This window comes from Lichenostomus cassidix, chromosome 10 (genome assembly GCF_008360975.1).
Source record: "Lichenostomus cassidix isolate B80296 chromosome 10, HeHo_3.0, whole genome shotgun sequence".
In the NCBI taxonomy this organism is placed as follows: Eukaryota; Metazoa; Chordata; class Aves; order Passeriformes; family Meliphagidae; genus Lichenostomus; species Lichenostomus cassidix.
The window spans coordinates 1919021-1941388 of record NC_139491.1 but is presented as its reverse complement, the minus strand read 5'-3'; the positions used below and the strand labels follow the sequence as shown (position 1 = coordinate 1941388).

The window sequence follows — 22368 nt, the reverse complement described above, 5'->3', positions numbered from 1 at the left end:
TGTTGAGAAACAATCTGAGATCAATAATATCTTGGCCAAGAAAGGAAAGAACCATGAAATGGTCAATCTATAACTCTACTGAATTTTGGCAGGTTTGAAAGACAGATAAATGGCGGCAAATCTGATTGTTAAATCACTAATCCTGTCATTATTACATCCTGTCACATTGCATAGATTTAGACATAAGGAAAAGAGTGTAAGGTAGGAGAGTGAAGAAAACACTTCAAAGCTCAGCTCAGTCTGTGGAGAAAAGGTGAATTCCCAACTTTTTGTTTCATGGTTGGTGCTTTTCTGCCTGAGAGTCAGCTGGCAGTAGCTGCTGCTCAGAGTCCCATCTGCCTTGCCTCTGATGTCAGGTCTCTGACCCTTTGTTCCCCACAACAAGTGTCTCCTCTGTACAAATCTGTTGTGCAAGAATAAGATTAAAATGGACAGAGTGAACAAAGCGTTGGTCTCTCAGACAAAAATGCATCCATTTAGCACACAGGGCATCTTTCCACCTGACATATTCTTAAAGGGAACTATTCAATTACCATCTCCTCACAGGCTAAAGAGCACAAAAGAGCCATGTAATATTCTTTTTCTTTTTTTTTTTTCAGAACAGCTAAGTATTCAGAGCTGCTTTATCTACCACAGATACTAATCTAGGCAATATAATTTTAAAACATCCTTACAAAAACCTTGAAGGGCAGTTGAACCCTGTGGTTGTTTAAAAAAAGATTTTCTGCAGTTTATGCATTTGCTCTGCCAAAAGCTTACCTTAGCATACAAAGTACAGTAAATCATAGCTGCTCTGATTTACTGCCCAGACTGTGCTGTTTGTTTTCAGGGACAGCTCAGGGAAAAGCTCTGTCAAGTGTAAGAACATTCAGAGAAGGGGAATCGTTTTGCAAAACTCCCACAATGGTAACAACCATTTCTAAGACATCAGTGAGGGAGAAAAAAAAAATGCAGATGTGCATTTGCAGCATTTTTCAGGGGGGATTTTTTGCATATCATTGCAACTCAAAAATATTTCAAGCCCTTTGGAGGCACAAAGACAATTTCGTACCCCAAAACTGTTTAGCCTAAGCAGTGATGGGGTGGCCAGATGTAGAACTTATCAGTCAACCTTTTAAATTATTGGACCTTCTGCCTGAATTCCACATGTTATGGGGCAGCAGTACATAGAGATCTCAAAAAGGCAAAGAAGACACCAGAGAAGAGACAGAGCAAGAAGCTCTGGATCAACATGATTATTTAGAACTGAGGGTAGATTTTATTAGACTTAATCTATTTAGTGAGCCCCAACAGGAGGACAAAGATAAAACCATGTATCTGACATTCCTTTAAAAATTAGTAAATGAGAAGGGAAAAGATCAAAACAGTAGCTGAAAGCCTTCACTTCTGCTTTAAAATCCAAGAAACAGTCATTAATAGAGATTTAAACTCAACCCTCTCTAGTCTAAACATGTCACTGTTAATTACAAAGCTATTTAACTTTTGCAAGAAATAAAGACTGCTATTAATGAAAGAAGAACCAATTAGCCTTTAATCTACACACTGTTTTTTAATCAAACTTTCTTTTGATCATCAGACTCACTGCAGGATGTATCCCTCCTCCCCATGTTGTAGTGGTTCCATGATTGCTAATGGAATAGATTTTAAAGGGCTGGCTGAGTGGGGAGAACCTTCTCTGCAGGGCTGGAGCTTCCCTCCCTTCCTGCCAGGGACAGCTCAGGAAAGTGGAATTTTGTGTCTTGACCTCTCATGGAGCAGCTGTCTTTAGAGGAGCAGTGCTGAATATGTTTAGAACAATATGGGACAGGAGTACCGGAATAACTTGTTAGGAAACAGCAAAAAAAATACCAGTTTAAAGAGAAGTAAGAAATGGGATGGAAAAAGGCAAAAGCAGAGAAGTGCCTCCAGGAATGAAAATGGAATTCACTGCTGACTGCAAAGAATGATGAATGAGAGAATTTGCTTGTTGGCAGAGGAACATATTGTGGAAAAACAAAACAAAGCAAAACAAAACAAATGGGATCAGGGCTTGATGTGTTACAAACAAAAGGGGTGACACGAAAAGGATCCCATTAGCTGAATATTGTGCCTCCAAACTGTTGCTTGAGGGCTCACTGAGTTTCAAGGTGGTTTTCTGTTTGTTTTGGAGTTTTTTTCTGCTGTGTGGCTACTTGTGGTAGGAAAACAATAAGACCAAGCATCTGGAATCCATCATGATGGAGAACCTCTTCCCTGACATCTTTTCCCTCTCGGCTGCTCTCGCTGCTCTGATCTCCGGGAAGGATGGACAGCAGATGTCCCTGAGCACACAGCAGGCTGATAATGAAATACAAGAACCTGACTCCTGCACATGTAAACAGCAGAGAGAGTGTAAGTATTATCTGCTGTGTGTCAAACAGGAGGCTCTTGGGCTGACCAGATACCTGCTGCCTGCTCTGCATTAGCAAAATTTCAGCGTTTGCTGTTCTTTTTCCACCACAGAAAGACAAAATTTGCCTGGCAGCAGCAGAACAGTGAGTATTAATACTAACAACAAAAACCCCACAAACCACTTTAAAACAAATGTTAACATCCTCAAAGGATCAGAAAATCTGGAGAGAGTTATTGTTGCGACAGTATGACATTTTTTATTTTTTAAAAAAATTTAAAAATCAATAGATTGCAGGGACAAGAGTGATAATAAATATGCTCTGTGCCAGACAGGATTCTGAGTCATGAAAATGAAGAATGTAATAAAAGTACGTGGAACAACTGCTGACATGGTATTGACACCTGAGATATTGGAAGGTAGGTACATACTTACCACAGGAAGGATTCCAGCAAAGACAATAGGTTGCAATAAATGCTTTTCAGGACTTGACTAAGAGCATTTTGCACTTCAAAAGATCAAATTATTACACTTTCTGTAAAATAATTCTAATGCCTTATCTCAAAGGGCTGGTGATTTTTCACAGCCCAAAGCCCCTTTAATGTAACTGTTTGGCATAAAGGTCATTGCAAATGAGATCAAGGTCCATTCATGGTTTTCAGCTGCTCATGTATTACAATATGAGCCAAACACAGGAGCTCACATAAAAACATCAACAGAGCTAGAAAGAAATAGTTGCAAAGCACAGTGTCAAGATATTTGAAGTTAGCTGGATAATTGTATAATTTTCACATTCATTCTGTGGCATTCTAAAACTGGTAAAAAAAATTGGATTCTGATGCTGATCAAACCCTCTTTGTGGTTTTTTTTGTGTCATAATCCCATGACACAAGACCTAGACAAGAGATCCCAGATCCACTCTTCTTTTGAGCACATGCAGAACACTCAGAAAGCTGCAATACTGAAAACATGTGACACTAATGTACAGGGTATTTTTAATTAACAAAGCTCTTAGGCATTGCTGAAAGATCCATTTTGATTTTTGTCTCCCCTTACATTGACCTAAAACACTCCAGAGCTCTGTATTTATTTACACAGTGCAGTTAGGAGTAAGTTCTTCTGACATTTGAGAAGCTTTAAAAAGTTTAATTGTTGGCAGGAACTATGTGAAAAAAGAATGAGATTTTAACCCATTTAACTCATGAAGAACTTTCAATGGTAAGAGGTAGAAACTTTACTCTGCTGCTTAAATTACATAATAGTTTATTGCTGAGTGCTCTCAGTTCCCCTAATTCCTTAACATTGGTGAATACTTGCATTAATTACTCCCCAAAGTAAGCTCTGATTCAAGAAAGCACTAAGGAACTTCATTAACTCCCTCCCCAATGACTTCAGCCAAATTCTGTGAGACACGTACACCTGAAATGACCCGAAATATTCTGTATCTTCAATTCTGCCTGCAATCACCACAAGCTGAAGGCCCTGCCAATCAGCCCTAATGCAACACATCTCTAACTTGTCTACAGCTGCTCCAAAATCTCCTTTGAACAGTGCCAAGTGTACATACGTATGCAGTAGTCCCCACTCTCGTAGTAGCCAGGGCAGCACTGGGAGCGTCGCCGATACATCGTCCGCAATCCCCTGCGATAGGCGGTTTTGTAGCTGATCCTGAGCCACAAGACACAAAACCATTGGACACTATTGAAAATCAATGCTTCCTGCTGGAGTGATATTTGTGTTAAATTATGGTAAGGGTAGCATTCAATAATTATTTTAAAATGCATGAAAGCTTTTGATAATAAAAGGCACAATAAGGGAGAAATCGATATTTGTTTTGAAGCTTGAAATATGAGTTGTGTTATAAACGCAGTGCTCGTGACAGTCAGTCAGTGGAGCTCTTCCTGGGGCAGCTGCTGCCTTAAAACATTTTCCCAGTCCTACTGCAAGGGCAAGGAGTTTCTTCAAGAATAAATGATTTATTTTTGCACATCAGCAAGGTCAGCTCTCGTCAATGGAAGGAACAGAATCTTCTGCAGAGACCACTGTGTCAGCTGCTACACAAAAACTCCCACAATGGGAACTGCTCTCAATACACAACTTGAGAAGTTAACCCCAAGTGATTTGTTCCTGCTTGCTAACCCTTCCAAGGCACTCATGCCTTGCAAAGTGACATTGTAGTCCCTGTTCAGTATTTAAAGCCTGCTTTCCCCACCACAATACAGTAGTCCACAGAAATTAAAAGGTGTTTAGCATTCTGTAGCTTTCCTGCATTTATTCATAGCATTAGCAAGGATACCACATTACATAGGTAATATTTAACTTCATATTTAACAGCAAACATTTCAAAACAGCTTTGCTAGTTTATGGAAATTATCTAAATTGAACAGAATCTATTGTCCCTCATGTTAGATAAACTGATCGAATTTACTCTGCTGCATTCCAATCCATACAATATTCCAGAAAGCTCTGCAGCTCTGTTCACTTCCAAACATGGGAACACAGGAGCTAAAAAGCCAAGTCTCACAGTCACACTGGGATGGTGCTGAACAGCCTATTTGCAACTGAATGCATGAGAGTTGAGATACCAATTGGCTTCTAAAACTCTCTTGAAAGATTGTGAATATTAGTGGATATTTATTAGGATACTTTGGGATCAGAATGAATATAACAGCATATCCTGCAGCCTGGGAAAAATTAACTCTTTGGTATCTGTTTTCATTCAGTGCTAGAATGGACCCATCCTCATTATACCCACTTTTAGGGCAGATTGGGGTGCAGTATTTCAATTATGGATCCATTTTTAATTACCACTAACTCTCAAATGCCTGACTCTTCACAATTTAGGAGCTGCATGGACTTCCTACCATAAACCTGGAAATGCACCAATCACTTGAAAAAGCAGGTTAGTCATGTTTGGTCAGGGAATAAACACTTCTAATCCCATGGCAGGGCCAGTGGAAGGATATGTTCCCCTGGATGGCCCCATGAGGGACTGACTACCATTGGTCTCACTCAAATTTCATGGAAAAATCTCTGTTGTTCCACCAATCCCCTGGAATTTCAACCACCCTGTCCTAAACCACATCTTTGTGTACATCTCTGTATTGGAGCACCACAAACATTTGGGTAAATAAGAGGTGTGTGAGGACATGCAAAGGCAGAAGGAAAGTCAGGTTTGTGAGGCTTAGCTCTTACCTGTGCCTGGTGCACTTGAACCAGTTGAGGATGTCTGTGCATCGTGTGTAATAGATCTGGTCAAAGGGGTGAGCGTAAGATTCCTGCACTGTCACGGCGTAGCTGGAGGGGACAAGGAAGGCAGTGAGAGGCTGCTGGGTGTCACATGGGAAGCTTCAGTTCCCTCTTTCTGCTGCTCATGGAACTCCAGCATGAAAAGTATTTACATCAAGAATCATAGAAAATTTATGAAAGAGCAGAAAAGGGCTTCCTTCAACTACTGCTCTTCCTGAAAAGTTTGGAAATGCTTCTGACTTGGGCTCCCATGACTGACACAGGCATAGAGATGTCAGTGTGAGCAATAAACCATTCTCTTTTGAGAAAAAAACCAAATATTACTAAAATTCGTGGGAATTTAGAAAGAGAGAAGGTGAATGGATGTGGACAAAAATTGGGCAATTTGATGAGACATCACAGAGCTCCAACAACAGCAAGAATTCAGCAATCTCCTTCCCAAAACACTGCTTAGTCATACAACAGGTTTTATGCTAATTATTGTTTGGGTGTCTCACGTGATGCAGGAACCCAAATCTCATGTTGGGCTCAGAGCACTGCCCCATAGTGGGTGTGTGCACTGCTCAAGGCACTCCTGTCTCAGGTTTCTGTACACAAATCCCACTTTATCAGATCTACAATATCTTTGGAGAACAACACTCAACTCATCCCAGGCAGGGGCAAGACCCAGGAATTAGATCCTCTAGGTCACTCATTATATCGATTGTCTTAATTCTCCAGCTGATTTCCCTCCCATCAGCAGCATTACAGATGTGATTAAGGCCTGGGAGATTTTACCCACAAGGTAATACCAAGATATTTGCTTGGAGGGTCTGATTGGCTAGAAATCGAAGATTGGGCTGTTCCTGCCCTGCTTGTCGTGTCCCCTCTAGACAAGACAAGGTTCCCCTGGATGCTGCTTTGCCCTCTGTCACTGTTTGCTGGGTTTGACACTAATGTTTTTACTTCTGCTAATGCCAAAATGTAAAATATTTACATTGCTCATTATTAATGTAAGACAGTAACACTGGCAAATCTCAATTATTATTTTACAATCCCGTTTATAATCCAACAATAGCCCTAACAATCTTTTCCTTTTGATTTATTAACATCTAACTAACAAAGTCATCTTGGTCAGTGCAACCAATCAATTTTGGTATTTAATTTTTGTTTCTCCTTGATTGGGTCTCTAGGTTGCTGACTTTCTTCAGACAAAATCAATATTTTATTCCTGTGCTCTGAATGCACTTCCAGCATGCAGACTGCAAAATCCTTTTCCTGTACAGCCTTTGCTTTGCATTTGCATTATCCATAAACAGTTAATTCTCTAATTAAGGCCTCAAAACACAGTCATTAAAATATGATTCTATTTTTGCCTTTAAGGGATTTATTTTGCTGAAGTGTACAGCAATTCAGATTTGTGTGGAATGGAAAAAAAAAAGAGGCAGAACTGGAAATTTAGCAAGTTAAACTGAGAAGTGCAGGACCTTTAGCCTCAGCAAACAGCCCCTGAATGAGTGTGGACATCATCAAAGGCTGTGGGTTTCTGTGTGCTCACAGGAACTGTCCTGCTCAGATCCACTTTTAGGACCAGGACACTGGAACAATAGAGAGAACAAGAAATTCCAGGGCCTTTCATGTTCAGTGCTTTCGTTCGCTCTTTGATGCCAACATGAATTTGGCAGGAAGAGCCCCAAAGTTCAGGCCAGACAGAAGCAGCCTGGATGCTGCAGCAGGAAGGGCTTCAAACTTTCTTGCTGGAAAACAACCAGAAAAAAGCAGGACAGAGTAAAGCCAGCATTTCTGTAGGTCTGTCCATGATAAATGCAAACACTTCAGTGCACTCCTCTCACTCAAACTCTGGAGGAGCTTCTCAGAGGACTCAGGGGGATGTGGTCAATAGCTGTAGCTTTAGAACCAACTCTCTGGGATGATCAAAATCCTCCAAGGCCCTGAAAAGTACTATTTCTGTAAAGCAAATCCATGCTCTTTTCTGAGACAAGGTGATGTTTAGCAAATTAGGGCTCTCAGCATGCCTTCTAAATGTAAAAATCTGAAATGGCAAGTAAAAAAAAAAAAAGGGCAGGTTACACATTACCTTTCCCAGTGACTACAAACATTTGGATCATCTGGATTTAGGGACAGAGTAGCTTTGAGCAGAAAAGTCAGAATAAGCCCTCTAAGAATCCACTGGAACAGCACATGTGCCACCATTTTTGTACCTAGATAAAGAGAAGAAAGTAGAGCCATTAAAGTCAATTTTGAAGAACATATCCTTCTAGAAAATATCCTTTTCCTCCTTGCTTTTGTGCAAATCCTAATACTGTGGACCTCTTCCCAAACTGAAATAATTGAAAAAGCAATCAACTAAACAGTAAAATTCTTTAAAAGTTCAAATCCATTCTAAAAGGAATTTATACATTTAACCCTAATAAAAGCAATGAATTTGATGATTAAGCCACCCAAGATATTGATAGCTCAAATGATTCTTCCAAAGAACATTTCTGATACTGATTATTTTTATGACAGGCTGTCTGTACTGACAAATAAATCACTGAGGTATTAAAGCAATCTATTCTTCCATCAACCCACAGGCAAGTGGGAGAACACCCAAATGCCCCCTTTGATTTATTTAAATGGGGTTTACAGGTGTCGATATGGGCTGGATGTGAGACTCGTGCTTATTGCATGATGGAAAGAAAATCAATGCATTTCTCAAGCCTCAGATGGAGAATCACTGAGAATTACAGAGGTCAATGCATTGGGGCACATTACACACAACACTGAACATGAAATAAAAATATTTGCATTGCAGCTGGAAAGAGGTTGTACAAAATTCAGTGGGTGTGGTCTCTTCATCATCTTACTGTTCATCTATTAAATACACTGAGTTAAACCTACTCAGGGCTTTGAAACCAAAGTTGTGATGTTAGGCTAGAAGTCTCCAATGGCACCAATCAAAAATACAAAGTAGATAGAAAATAAAATTGCTTTTTTGGTAACAGCATTAGAGGTGTTAATCTGTAAAACATTAAGTCAGTAAAAAGTATTTTTAAATACCCATTTCAGGCATTTACATGGACACATAATTCACCATTCAAATCAGAAGTCCTAGAAATTATTCCTGGCAACAAGATTGCCCTAAAAATAGATTGAATCTTCATATCATCATCAAAAAAACACATGGCTCATTGCCTCAGGGTCCAGAACAGCAAAGGGATGTTAAGAGGTTTGCTCTGCAGGGCCCTGATATACAGCCCAGCATAAAGAAGCCATCACAAAGCAGAAAAGGAAAAGTGCTTGGAAATTACCTCCTGACCCAAAGCCTTCTTAGCCAGTTCAAGGACACCCATTGCCTTCAGTGGATTCAAGTCAAAATCCCAATGGGAGCAATAGCTCATCTTTTAAATTATTCCTAGAGCTCTGCTAAACCCAAAGATAGGTCTTAAGCCATGTAAGTCATATTAATGTTAATTAACATGATTTAATGCTAATGTTCCTCATGAAATGAGGAGTCAAGGAGTGACCATTTTTTACCTGTGGGCTTTTCCAAAGCCCCACAGCAACAATGCAAAAGCTTAGTCTGGAAATCCAGAGGGCTGATGAGAGGAGGATATAGTTCTGGAAAAGCCATTGTCTATCCTTGTCCTATGGCACTGCTTGTCCATGGAGGAGAAGTGTCTGGAAGGGCTGAGCTGCCAAAAGTCCCAATGTTCAGACAGTCAGAGCTGTGGGAGAGCAGAGCTGAACTTCCCCTGAGCACAGCATGGACAATGGATGTGAACTACCCATGAATGAGGCTCCACAAACTGGCAGCCCTTTAACACAAATACCCCGAAAATGCCTGCAAATGTTACACTGGGCAGTGCTGGAATAATGCCAAAGCACAGGGGACAAGTTTTCCCTAGCACTGAATTTCCAGGTTGTAATTTAGCCTCCTTCCTCATCCTCTGAACTTTGGTACAGGGCAGGGCTGAGCAGATGGGGCTGGAGGAAAGCTCACTTCTGATGGACAGATGTGGCCATAGAAAGGGCAGGGCAAACCTGCTCAAGGAAATGCAGATCTTCAGAGAGGAGTTTAAATCTAAACATAGTTCTGTGCTCAGTTTATTAACTTCTGAAGAGCATCAACAGCCTGGGTCTGTGCTACATTAATTACAGGCAGAAAGACAGCCTGACTTTAAACCAGCAATTCATTGCCTGCATTTGCTTTCCATCAGTTATCAGAAATGGAAAGGTAAATAATAATTAATTCAAAGTAGAAATCAAACTTCTCCCCCACTCCAATTTCTTCTTTGGTGACGACTGAAGCCAGTGTCCTTGAGTTCAGGAGAAAGCAAACTTTCAAGAAAGATTTGCTTAGAATCAGAACCAGATGTTGAGAAAGAGGCTCTTAAGATCACTCATTCTTCCTGAAAATTACCAATTCTTTAAATTGAGTTTTATATATCCTTTATATTAAAGTATTCCCTAAAAAATAAAAATAAATGAGAGTCCTGCTGCCTCACTCACTCCAAAAAGAATGAGGTCTAAAGCAGTCCCATATTTGAATTCTGTAGTTCTCAGAGACTTCAATTTGTTCTTTAGAAAATGATGCCTCAGTTTGGTTTTTAAACCAAACAAACGTCAGAGAATTATTCATAAGCCCTAATAGCACACAGAACATTTCTTTGCAGTGTATTAGAAAGAGGTTCCAAATTGTTTTCTAAACTTCTAATGCTAATGCTATTTTATTATCTGTTTGTAAGGAAGCTGCTTTGTGCCATTAATTTCCTAACTTCGTAAGTCAGATTGAAGATCAGAACCATCCAACTCCCCAAATCCAGCAGAACCTCATTTATCTCAAGTGTCTCTTTTTGTAACTCAAATGAAATATTTCACTTTGATCACTGTTAATAGAAAAGCCCTCACACCAAAATGGAATGGTTGCTATTACAGGAGTCAGAATAAAACTCTAAAAATAGGAGCACATATATTAAAAACCAACATCAAAAAAGAATCCAGTAATGACATCTAACACTGGGCTTTCAGCTTTCACTGCTCACCACAGCACATACAAAATTCCTGCCTTGCATTTGGTGTTTGGGACAGATTCTCCAAGGAGGCAGCACCAGCCTTGAGGGGCACAATGCCTGTAACTTCATTAAAGTTACAGCCAAATTATTCCAACATTCCCAGTGTTTGCCTTGGGAGCTGAATACCAAAATAAATTACACAAGGGCCCTCTGTGCAATCCCTACATGGACTCTTAACTTTCTGTCTCTCCAGGCCTGATTTTTCTTTTCGGAGTGAAAGATGTCAATTTAGGTAAAATTTGGCAAGAGTCTTTCAATCCAAAGGACAACCTGCCGGTTTTTCACAAGTGTCTCACTCTGTTAATTATAACTGATTAGATATCTGGTTCTCCTTAGGCCACTTCCTCCTATTTTCCTTGGCTTTGAAAAATTCCAGTATTTCAGCTACAAGTCAGTGGTTCCATCACAAAATAAAGGAAAGCCCCAAATCATAGCTATAGAAAAACTATCAGGTGGCAAATCATTAATTTATTTGTCTGTGGAATCTCTTTAGAAAAACTTTATTTGAGGAAGCTGTGCTGGTGTTTGCAAAGAGAGCAAGAGATGCAGATGATGCTTTAAACTGGATGAACATGAGAGTGGAAAAAGCAGCTCTGTTACTCTCCTGCAGTTTGTGCAGCACCCCCCGAGGGTAGGTCCTACCTGCAAAGAAAATAAGATCTCAAAGAATCCTTGCTGGGTGAAATAAATATCCTATAAAGCCTTTTCTAGATGTTGAGGACCTGGGTTTGCTAACATTCTTGTGAAAAAAAAGACCAGTGTGTACTTGAATTGGCCAAGGGAAAAAAAGAAACCCAAAACCACAGGTTCAATTTCTCCTCTGCTTCCTTGGCTGACAGACTAGAAAGGCTAACTAAAAATGACCATTAGAGACTTTCCTGTTCAGGGCCAGAAGTGGTGAAACATTTCATTTCGACATCTCTGTCATAAAATATTTCATAATATGACTTTGACATGAAATTCAAGCAGAGTTTCCAGTCCATGACAGAGCTCTAAATTGAATGTTTTTCTCTCAATTTGGGATTAAGTGAGCTTTAAACCAAGCAAAAAAACCCCCCAATTTTGTGTCTAGCTGTAAACAGGGAAAACATTTGTGGAGGTGTCTTTCTCTAGCACACAACATTCTTAAATCCTTGGGTACTTTTGAAGATCATAATGTCAAAATGTTTATGCAATCAGTTAACCTAGGCTGAATTTTCCCCACTAATTTCCAAGGGACGCATTTAGCAAAGAGCCATGATTAAGTGTCTTACCTCAAAGTGCTAAAAAGTCCCAGTGGATCCTGTTTTTGCCAATTCCCAGCACATGGAGACACACAGCACATCAGCAGGAGAGCAGGAGAAAGCTCTTGGGAAGTTGCTTGGCCCTGTGAGCAATCAGGAAAATCAGAAAATTGGGTCAGAGGAAGTGTTTGGGGGTGTGGAAACAAATCAAGGCAGAAATGAGACAAAACATTCTAAATAATTAGATAACACAATGTAATTGTGCTATTTCAGACTAACACCACAATCCTGCTTTCAGGCAAGAGCAAGGGACTCGGAAAGAGTGGAAGAACATGGGGGATGTAACATATCCCTCTTACACCCTCCCTGCCTCCAGAAATCAGTTTCCTGTCATTTCCTACCTAATTTTGTTCCCACACATACTTTTCCTTATTTAATATCCTAACAAGAAAGTCCAGTTTCTTTCAGAAACTTTGATGCAAGACCTTGCAAAAGCCTTTTGGAAATCTAACTGCACCTTCTTGATGCACACAATTATTTCCAAGAGCTTTGACAAGTTAAGAAGGCTTTAAAAGCCATGTTGGTTCTTCATAAACCTATTATATTTATCAAGATAAATAATTCTGTTCTTAACTCTAGTTTCTACCAAATAAGAAAATGAGGTGTGCCAAAATGAAAATGGATTCTAGTATTTGTGTGGGAGCGATTGAGGAAAATGCAAGAGAGTAGTTAAGCCAGGAAACAAAAAGTTGGATTTCACTGGAGAAGCATTAAAGTGACGGAGTGTTTGCTGATTACACTATTTTAGTCTCTAAGTAGTAGCAAGCTTCCAACAAGCTGCCCTTGGTGGCATTCCTTCTTCTCATCCCATCTGAAATTTTCATGATAGTTTAGGCAAGGGATCATTTAAACACACACTTCGTTTGGCTCCACATCAGATTTTGTTCGAAACAAGCTGTTATGAAAGCTAAATGAGGCCATGAGTTTCAAAACCAATCAGGGTTTTTTGGATGCCTCCATTTATGATTAATAACTTGAGATACCATGAAAGGAGTGGATAATTTGTAGAGCTTGGGATACCTGCTCAGAACAGCTTGTTTTAATCTGGGCGGTCAAGAACAAATCCATTCAACCTCACCAGTCACCTCTAAAAGTTGTTGTCATGACCAACAGAAATATTGCAAGTGACAGGTTGTGGTTTTGTTTGTTTTTTAATGAAAATTTAAAGCTGTTTTAAGCAGATAAACACTTCCAGGAAGGATCAGGTACTGAATACAAAAACACTGACAATGTGATTCTTATCATCTGAGCACAGAGAAATTCAAGGGATGGAAGAAGTGGCAGAAACAGCAGACTGTGCCCTGGGCTGCTCTGTTCCCTCTGCTGGCTCCTTGCACCATTAATGCAGGAGACAGGAGACAAGAATTAACATGTAATTAACATGACTTGGGAAATGAAAGAATAAAAGCAAAAGTCTGAGATTTTCACAGTTTATGGGTAAGGCATCAAGGTAAAATATGAAGAGCTGCATCCTGAGTCCTGTTTGCTCAGTCTCAGCAGCCACCACCTCTGCATCATCATCCCATGAAGTGGGTGCTGTTCAGTACCAACAAAGAAACCAATTCCATTTTCCAAGACCTCATTTTAGAGGCTCCATTTTAGAGCCTGAATAAACACACCATGGTCATAACTGCTGGAGTGTACTTATCATTCTCCCTTCTATTCTCTGAACCACAGTTGCTCAGGTTTTCAAAACTGGGTGAGGGGCTGATTTCAATGGGATCTGAACATCCAAAACTCTTAAGTTCCTTTAAATTTCTAAGCTCTAAAATACATCAGTGTGAGTTGTAATTGTTACAATGGACATTGCTACAGCTCCAGGGATAACTTATGAAGTCTGAAGATCTGCTTCAGTGCTAACACTCTGAGCTGACTTCTGGAGTCATGAGGATCTTGGCCACAGCTAAGCAGGAATAAATAATGAAGTAAGTGCTTCTTAATCTATCAAATGTTATTTTTGGAAGCTCAAGATTGTTCCTTCAGTGCTCTCCGAGGAAAACTGGGTCAAAATACCACAGAGATGTGTCACTAGGCAAGGAATCTGGGCAATTACTTCAATTATGGCTAATGAAATATGTTTATCAAGACAAAGGCTGGTGGATGTGTCTGGGCCTCTGTTTAAATCACACAGGCAAAGATTTCAGGCCTGACACTGGCTTAGCAGAGCTGGACTGAGGTGGCTCAGATTCCACCCAAGTTGTGCATCCAGTGTTTTCCATCTGAGCCTGCAGGCACAGCAACCACACAGCACCAGGCTCTGGAACTTCAGGTGGAATTAAGGACATGCAAGTTCTCCAAGTCTCAGTATCTATCCCAGGGGAAGAGGACTGGCCAACCTGCCAGGTGCTTTAAAAACAAGCTTCTTACAAACTGAAAAGTGTTGATATACTGAAGCAATGTGTAAACATGTGTAAACATGTTTGGCATTCCCCATTCACTCCATGAGATTATCAGCAACACACAAAGAGGTGCAGACCGGGTTTTGTCAGTTCTCACACAAACTCCATGAACACTTGTGCAAAGCACAACTACCCATCCAAAAAGCTGTTATTCACTCCAATACAAAACTTCTTTTTCTTAAATAATTGAATAGTTAATCAATAGTCCAGCAGAAATATAATGAAAATATTGCATTAACAACACCTAAAAATATTGCTGAACCAGTGCCCAAATCCACATAATTGCTGGCTCCTTTTCAGAAAGGTCGGCTTGGAAAAAGATTTTCTGTGATTTCTGCCCATAATTTTGTACTTGTACTCCACTACCAGTGTAGAACTGGAAGGCAGCCCTTTGAACATTTGGCCCTTGAAGTTATTAATCCAAACTCCATCCCACTGAAACATTCATGCTCCTGGTAGTGCCCAAGCCTGAGCTGCTCTTCCAAGCCCTGCCAGTCAGGATGGGCATGGCTGACATTCCACTGGCACTTTGTGCCAACAGCAAGCTGGTGCTGGAAGGCTGTGAAGGCAAAATCCTGGTGCCCTGAAGGATTCCAACACAGTCAACTCCCTGCAGGCTGGGAGATTCTCCCGGGGAAAGTCTTTTCTGAATTCAGCTTTTTCTGGATTCTCTCTGTTAGAACACAGGAAAAAGGAAAGCCAGGAAGAGGCACTTTGTGCACTTGGCTGCTCTCTCCACCTGAGCACTCCACAGGGTTGGCCAAGAAGGCAGCCAGGCTCCAGTGTCACCTCCACTGCTCCCACAACTCTTGCTTAGTGGGATGTTAAAGCTGCTGGAAACTGTGTGAGGAGTCACACTGGCTCCTGATTGAACAGTGTATTTATATTCCCTAATCCATATATTTTCAGAGATGCCTCCACAGACTTTCCATCAGGAGAGAAAGTGGCTGACACTCATCAAAAAGCTCTTTTCTGAGAAGCCAAATGAGCTTGAATTGAGCTCACACACAGCCACCCACCCAAGCCATGTGCAAATGGCAAACAATTACAGCATATGCTTCCTTAGACACTCAGAGCAACAAAGGCCTTGGATCCCCAGAACACCCAGCATACATAAAGAAACCCAAGTGTTACAGCCATGCCCAGATGAGGAATAATGTTTCTAAATATTTAGTTAAAAACCCTCAACTATTTATTCCAACAGACTTTTTTACAGCATTTAAAGAGTGCACATAAAGTTGACCTGAAAATGAGTGTAACAGGCAATAAAATAAAAGGATGTTCAATAGACACACAGTGAAATAAATTAACTGTGATCTGAGAAAGTGCTGTGAAAGTCAGAAAAAGAAAAAAAGCAGTTTGAAAATGTAAAATATCCTTTACAGTTATATATTTTAAAAAATTACTTCTATTTGTCAAAAACAATTGACCCCTTCTTTTTATCTTCATTTATCTCAGAGGAAAATAAAATGAAACAAACAGCAAAAAAGTCCCAACTACAGTGAACAGCTGAGCCAGGGACAAATTAAGTAACACAGATTGATGGCTGTTGATCTACAGCAGTACCACCACATCCCAATGCTACAGCTCATATTTCATTTAAAGACCCATCTCTTCTTTTCCAGAAACAGTGCAGTATTTATGGGAGAAGACTGATTTGCGAGCCTTGGAGCTGCACTGAGAATCCAGATTCAGTTTTTCCAATTTGGCTTTAAAGTTGGTGAATTCTTTGGACTTTCGAGGTACTAATCCATCTAAAATGAAACCAAACACTGGAATTAAATGAACACTGAAACGAAACATGTTTGATCTTTTGGTTTGTTTTTGTTTTTTTTTAATGCTGCAGACAGGGAAAAGCTTTTTATCTTCAGTATCTTCACCAGGCAGTAAGGAAATAATGTTTGCTACCTCTGCATCTCCACCTTCACTGACCCTGCTGGTCCAGCAGCACATATCTCCATCTCCTTTTCCCAGAGCTTTATCCTGCCTGGCATTCCCTGTTACTGCAGCACTGAGGTTTCCTCTTCCTGCAGTCTATTCCCCTCTCAGCCTCTTGAAACCTTAATCTAAGAGTTTTTAATTTCATAGCTATTAAAGACATTGATAGTCCAGACAGAATGTAACTTTTTCTAAGGATGTCTGCTAAATACAAGATAAATGTTCAATCAATTTTTAGATTTCTAATGGCTTAAGAATTAGAGTGGTCACGTAAAAACTGCCAATTTTATTTGAAATACAAGAGGCTTCCTCAGAAGCTGCAATAATCCTTTGTGCTTTCCTGTGTTTCTTACAGACACATCTGGAACACTGTCAATACAGGAGGATTGATATTTGGTTCAATCAAAGCCTCAAGTAAGAGGTCACAAAATTTATCTGATTTTCAGAGCATGCACAAATCTCTGCCTGAGAATCAGGCTGGCTACTCAGGTGCCTGGCTATAAACTCCAGATTTAGGCATCCAACATGGAACACAGGCTGAACAGATGTGCCCTTCTCTGGGACACAAAGCTGATGCCATGAGAAGGTGTGTGAAGATCTTTGCAATCCCTGCTTGATTCCCTGGGGAAGCAGGAAGGAGTTCTGGGCATCAGGGGCTACCTCTGGGGCTTGGGAAGATCTCTGCCAGAAGAAAACGTCTCTGCAATCCAGACTTAAACTTGGATGTCTTGACCACCCGGCAGTGAGGGGTGCTGGGGTCCCTCAGGCTACACCACAGAGGCCCCTGGACAGTGTCAGTGCAGTGGCTGCACCTTCACCAAGGAGGGTCTTGGGGGGCTGAGATGGGCAAGAGCAGCAGCTGCAGGTGCTCTTTGATAACAAACAGGTCCTACAGTTCTGTGTCTGCTTTCTCCTCCGTGCAGAGCAGAGAAACAAGCAGACTCCACCCAAAACTCCCAGCTGATCTGAATAGTCTTCCAAAATATCTTCACCTTTCCAGGAACCATCACAGCCCCTGTTAGAGCAGTAACTGGAGAGATAAACGAGAACATGACCCCAGCATTATTAAATTTTACATCACTATGCAAAGCTCTTGACTCTGCTGTCTCCATGACCTACTTTATCTATTGTTTATTTCTTTTTTTTTTTCTTTTTCCAGGAAACTGTTCATTAGGGATAAAAGCACCTGGCTTACAGTAACAGGGCACTGTGCAAAATGTCTGTCAAAAAGTCAAGGGAGGAACACTCATAAATACATCAGAAAGAGCAAACCTGCAGAGTTTTGCTCTGAGGGATTGCAGGGGAGTTTCTTAGGTAGAAGAAAGGCAAAGAGAAGCAAGGACCAAAGTCTCTACTGGTGTAAATGGCTGAAGTCCATTGAGTTCACTGTGCCAGGTTGAATCTGGGGAGAATTTGGATGTGCCAGCTCAGTCTGATGCAGATGGCACTGGAGCTACTCAGGTTAGAGCCAGAGTCTGTTTTCTGGCAGGAAAGCAGGAGCTGAGAAAACCACTATGGACAAAACCAGACCTGAACAACTGGTGCATGCAACTACCTTGGCTTCCTCTTCCCCCTCTTCCTAAATTTGACACTGAAAACTTATTTAACTGCTTTCAGAAAAAAGGTTAATGAAAATTATAAAAGAGAGAGTTTATGGGGTGATTTTAGGTCTTAATTTCCTTCATTTTCTGATGCACTAATTAAGGTTTTTTCCTACCAGGTAAGACAAGCAGTTTTCTCTGTATTCTTTTCACATCATGGATATACCATCTGCTGAGTCCTCTTGCTGAGCCCTTGCCCTAGCTTGCTCTCAGCTCCACTGCTCTCAGATGATCAAGGACAGCACTTCCCTACCAGTCCTTTATCAATCTCTCTGCAGAGGCCAAAAAATTGGAGCTTAAAATTTGCTTAGTTGCTTTGAACTTAGTGTAACATAAGCATAACACAGCTCATTGTGTGTTGAGGTTCTCTGAGCAAACATCATTTATCCTGTTAAACAAAACCCAACCCAAGTCCTCCTCCCCACAAAGTGGGCACACAAGGCTCTGGCTGGCAGGAGACAAGGGAGCTCTCCATTTTCCTCTCCTCTCCCATCAGCTACCAGCTTCAGCACAGATAGAAAAAAAACCCACAAGCCTAAAGACTTTTGGTTTTTTAGGACCATACTTGTGGAAAACTGATATTTGTAAGTGTGAGCTGATGCTGGGCTCCCTTGCAGAGCACAGCAGTAATGAGGGGTTTCTAAGCCCCCCACAGATTATTTCCTTCCCTCCTTCCATCTCACCCAGTTCTTTAGGTATATATTATGAGCCCTGTTTTCCCTCCTCCCTCCTTTTCTGACCATCATCTTCTAGGTGTTGTTATCTCACACACTGCTGTCCAAAACCCCTCTGGAGAATTCCATTTAGAATTCTGTGGGAGCTTCTTCCCAGGATCAACAGCCACTTGCCACATGCCCTACACAGAGCTCACTATATGCAATTGCATCTCTATTTATTTAAACTTCAGCCCAACTCAGGCAGTCTCCAAGGGAACCTGTGAAGTTTCTGTACTCTTAGCTATGAATTTCAGCACCTGCTGGGACTCCAGGAGTGCCATGAGCTGCAGGTTAAAGGGTCAAGATTGTATAATTTAGTGATCCCTCCTTTGCCACAGAACAAACAAGTTTTCTCTGTGCAGGAAAATGTTTCAGTGGAAGCAGAACTGGTGATTGTAAACTCTCTTCTGGCCACTCATTAGAATCTCAGGAGCCTGCACACCACTCTTGTGTCTTCCTGCTTCCTTTCACAGAATTCCTTTCTTCAGAAATGAAGAAGCTAAACTCCAGCTCATCTCTTCCTAACCCAACACTTGACATGATTTCCTGCTGTTAGAGCTGAGCTGCACAAAGCTGGAGATGTTTAACACATGTGCATGAGGCAGAGAAACCACTGTCCAATTAAATAAAAGCCACAGGGGTAAATAGAAAAACACAGCACCAAAATACTTGAATAAATCATTGATTACTGGTTTATAACCTAGAATATTCAAAGAACTGCTCCTTGCAGTGATTTTTGAGGAATGTGCTGTTAATACACCTTGAAATATCCTTTGGATTTTCTACCAAGCGGAAAAGACTCCACAGTGTGTCCTTCTCATCTGCTGAGGAGTGAATCTCCTCATCCTCTGCCAAAGCAGCCACAGACACAAATGGCTATGGGGATAGGATGTGTTTTGCTCGTCTGTTTATTTGTTTAAGCTTTTAGCTCACCCACCAGCCCAGACATTCATTTCTCAGCCTGTTTCAATTCTTTCATTTGCTAACTAGGAACTCAAACAGAAGGTGGGAGTAGGAATGAGTAGGTGGAACCAGAACAGTCAGAAGTTTTTAGAATGTTATTCTAAGAGCTTAAAAATCTGAAAATCGGAAGTTGGTTTTAAAAAATTAGAGTAAACTTCTAATTTTTCAGCCTTTTTTTTTTTTTCAGAATCCTAGAATACTGACTCTGACAGAGATTTTTATCTGTCTGTAAGTTACTCCCCTGAAGGATTTGATCAAAGTAACCCCCTCAAACCTTTAACAGCTGAATGAAAACAGGCACAAAAAGGCCAGCTGGAAATCTGGATAGTGGTTTAGCTCTAAAGGATTTTCAAACTTCACAATTTAGACAAAATATTTACTAGCAATATCTCACCTTATTATCAGGAATTGAGAGTAAACTGAAATTTTGTGCAACTGAATAGGCTAATCACATACACAGACAAATACTTTAAAATCTACGCTTTTCATGTTCTTAAGTATAAGCAATTAAGGGTAAGAGTAATGTTTCATAATTATGTCATTGATCTCAATTCCTTCTCATTTTCCTATGAAAGCACTAAACTTTCATAAAGAAAACTAAAAGCTTACATAAGACACATCTGAGGTTGTTCTTGTTGCTCAGATCCACATTTGTTCTAATCAAATATTCACCTCTTGGCTTGTTTTTTGGGCTTTTTTTTTTCAGTTTCTGCCTTCACACGAAATTAAAATTTGGAAAGTCTGAATGTATCATTAACTTTGAAAAAAGTACTAAAAACTCATTTAAAAAAAAAAAGTCATGGGGAGCTATGGGAAATTCTGTCTTAGGCTGGCCTACTAATTAAAATCAACTATGCCACATTATTTCCACTGTTCAAAAGTATCCGCCTACAGATCTAAAATCTTTTCCGAATGATTAAAATCAGGAGTAAAAAATCCCAAATCTCTTTCCTCTTTCATGTGGAGCCACACAGAACACACTTTTGCAGCTTTCAGAGTCCATTAAAGCATCACCTTTGAAAACAGATGCACAATCAGGCCCAGGAGTGATTTATGCAAGCAGGAGGCTCAGAACTGCCAGCGACTCCTCATGTTCAAAGCACCCCCAGCAGGCTCAGCGAGGTCCAGTTTGGATCACTTGTAATGAGGATTCTTCAGACCAGAAAATCAATAATATAATTAGTAAATGGCATGTTATTTCTCAGAGTCTTGCTGCAACTTATCTGCCTTTGATCAAGCTGAGTTGACTGCTAACGACATTTAATATTAATTAATGAAAATACATGTGATAAAAAGTTCTTTGGAGAATTATCTAATGATGTACCATAAAAAAATGAAGTCTGTAATAAGTGCAATTTATGTTTAGATCAATGACTATTGTTTAGGCCACTCTAAGAAGACATTGGGATTATGAGTTGTCTTTAGCTCCACTCTCTCCTGCCTCACAGAAACACTCGGAGCAGATGAGCCACATCATTAATGAGCTTTGTCTCATTTACAATACCAAGGGCTGCAGGTAAATCCTTGCTCAGCTCTGGGACAGCACCTACAGAATATTTGATGAAATTCACTTCTCTTTTGACAACGGGTGATTGACAGCAAACCATCACGACTGAAGGTACTGACAAAATAAATAACTCGTGGAGATTAAGCAGGATTTCAAAGGAATGACTGCAATCCTTAGGGAGCAACGATTACAGAAAGGCAAAGTATTTCATTAACTCACAGGAATGCAACACTTTGCTACCTCTCACTTTGCCTGAGACCCCAGCTAGTGAGAAACATTTACATTTAAAAATATTCCAATTTGATGTAACATGTCTGAGTAGCTTTTCATGATTGTCAGGCGCAGGAGAAAGGCAAAGGGAAATTTTTCATTATTATAAAACACTGTGGGATTCACCAGAAACATTGTACCTAGTTTAATAAATATAGTTCCAAACTAGAAAGGAAAGGTGGAATAAATACATTGTGTTAACACCATAGGGCAGAGTCTGTGGGTAATATGTCATGTCAATTAGCTCCCATTTCCCAAGACATTTTGGCATTGGAAATTGATATATAAATATATATCAGCTGGGAAATGTATATCCTAATGCTCTTGCTTTATATCAGCCATGCATAGTAACTGACCCTGGGTTTGGTGAGATTATTCTAATCCCAGACTCTGAGTACACACCTGAGTTGCAACAGCTTTTTCCAACCAGGTGAGTAAAAAAGGAACACTGGTCATATTCTCTCACATTTCTCTCAAAAAACCAAATAGTAGTATAATAATATTCAGGAATTGTCAATATTCTTACAGCTCCATTAATTCCACATGGGACATTCCCTGTTGTTCACTGGCACACTCTTGTCATGGTGAGTGGGGAACACTGAATTTAGAAGTAAACTAAGGTTTTCAATGATCTAAATTCCTGGGTGAAAAAATTATAATATTTGCCAGTTTGGTTTATTTTGAAAGACAACGTGTGAAATTGCTGAGAGCAGAACATTGGCTAAATAGGTGCCACTTGTTCTTGCCCAGATGTGAAGGAGCTGGTTGCTCTTAATACAAAGTGATTAATGATTGCTTGCAATCAGCCCTGGAAATCATTGGCATTGAGTGACAAAATGATTCTATGACATCACACAGCCTCACATCCGATGCTTGTTCTCAGCCACGTTGCTCCTCGTGCTGCCATTTTTGGCACTGTGAACAGGCTCAAAAAAATTATGGCCTTTATGATGTTCATGAATAAACAAGTTTTCACATGAGAGAGGTTTCTATTTCTTTCTGCCAAATTTACTCTTCTGT

At 40.3% G+C, this 22368-nt stretch overlaps 1 protein-coding gene across 7 annotated transcripts in view; it reads right to left on the bottom strand.

The window, feature by feature from the left end:
* Positions 1-22368, bottom strand: part of MEGF11 (multiple EGF like domains 11) — a 268537-nt gene that overhangs the window by 184506 nt on the left and 61663 nt on the right. For all 7 annotated transcript variants that reach the window (XM_085070265.1, XM_085070267.1, XM_085070264.1 and 4 more), the window contains 4 exons: positions 11925-12037; positions 7695-7818; positions 5564-5665; positions 3936-4036 (listed from right to left, as the gene is read on the bottom strand). In XM_085070265.1, the coding sequence (XP_084926391.1) occupies positions 3936-4036; positions 5564-5665; positions 7695-7810 (319 nt within the window). In that variant the 5' untranslated portion in view covers positions 7811-7818; positions 11925-12037. The remainder of the gene's footprint in view (positions 1-3935; positions 4037-5563; positions 5666-7694; positions 7819-11924; positions 12038-22368) is intronic.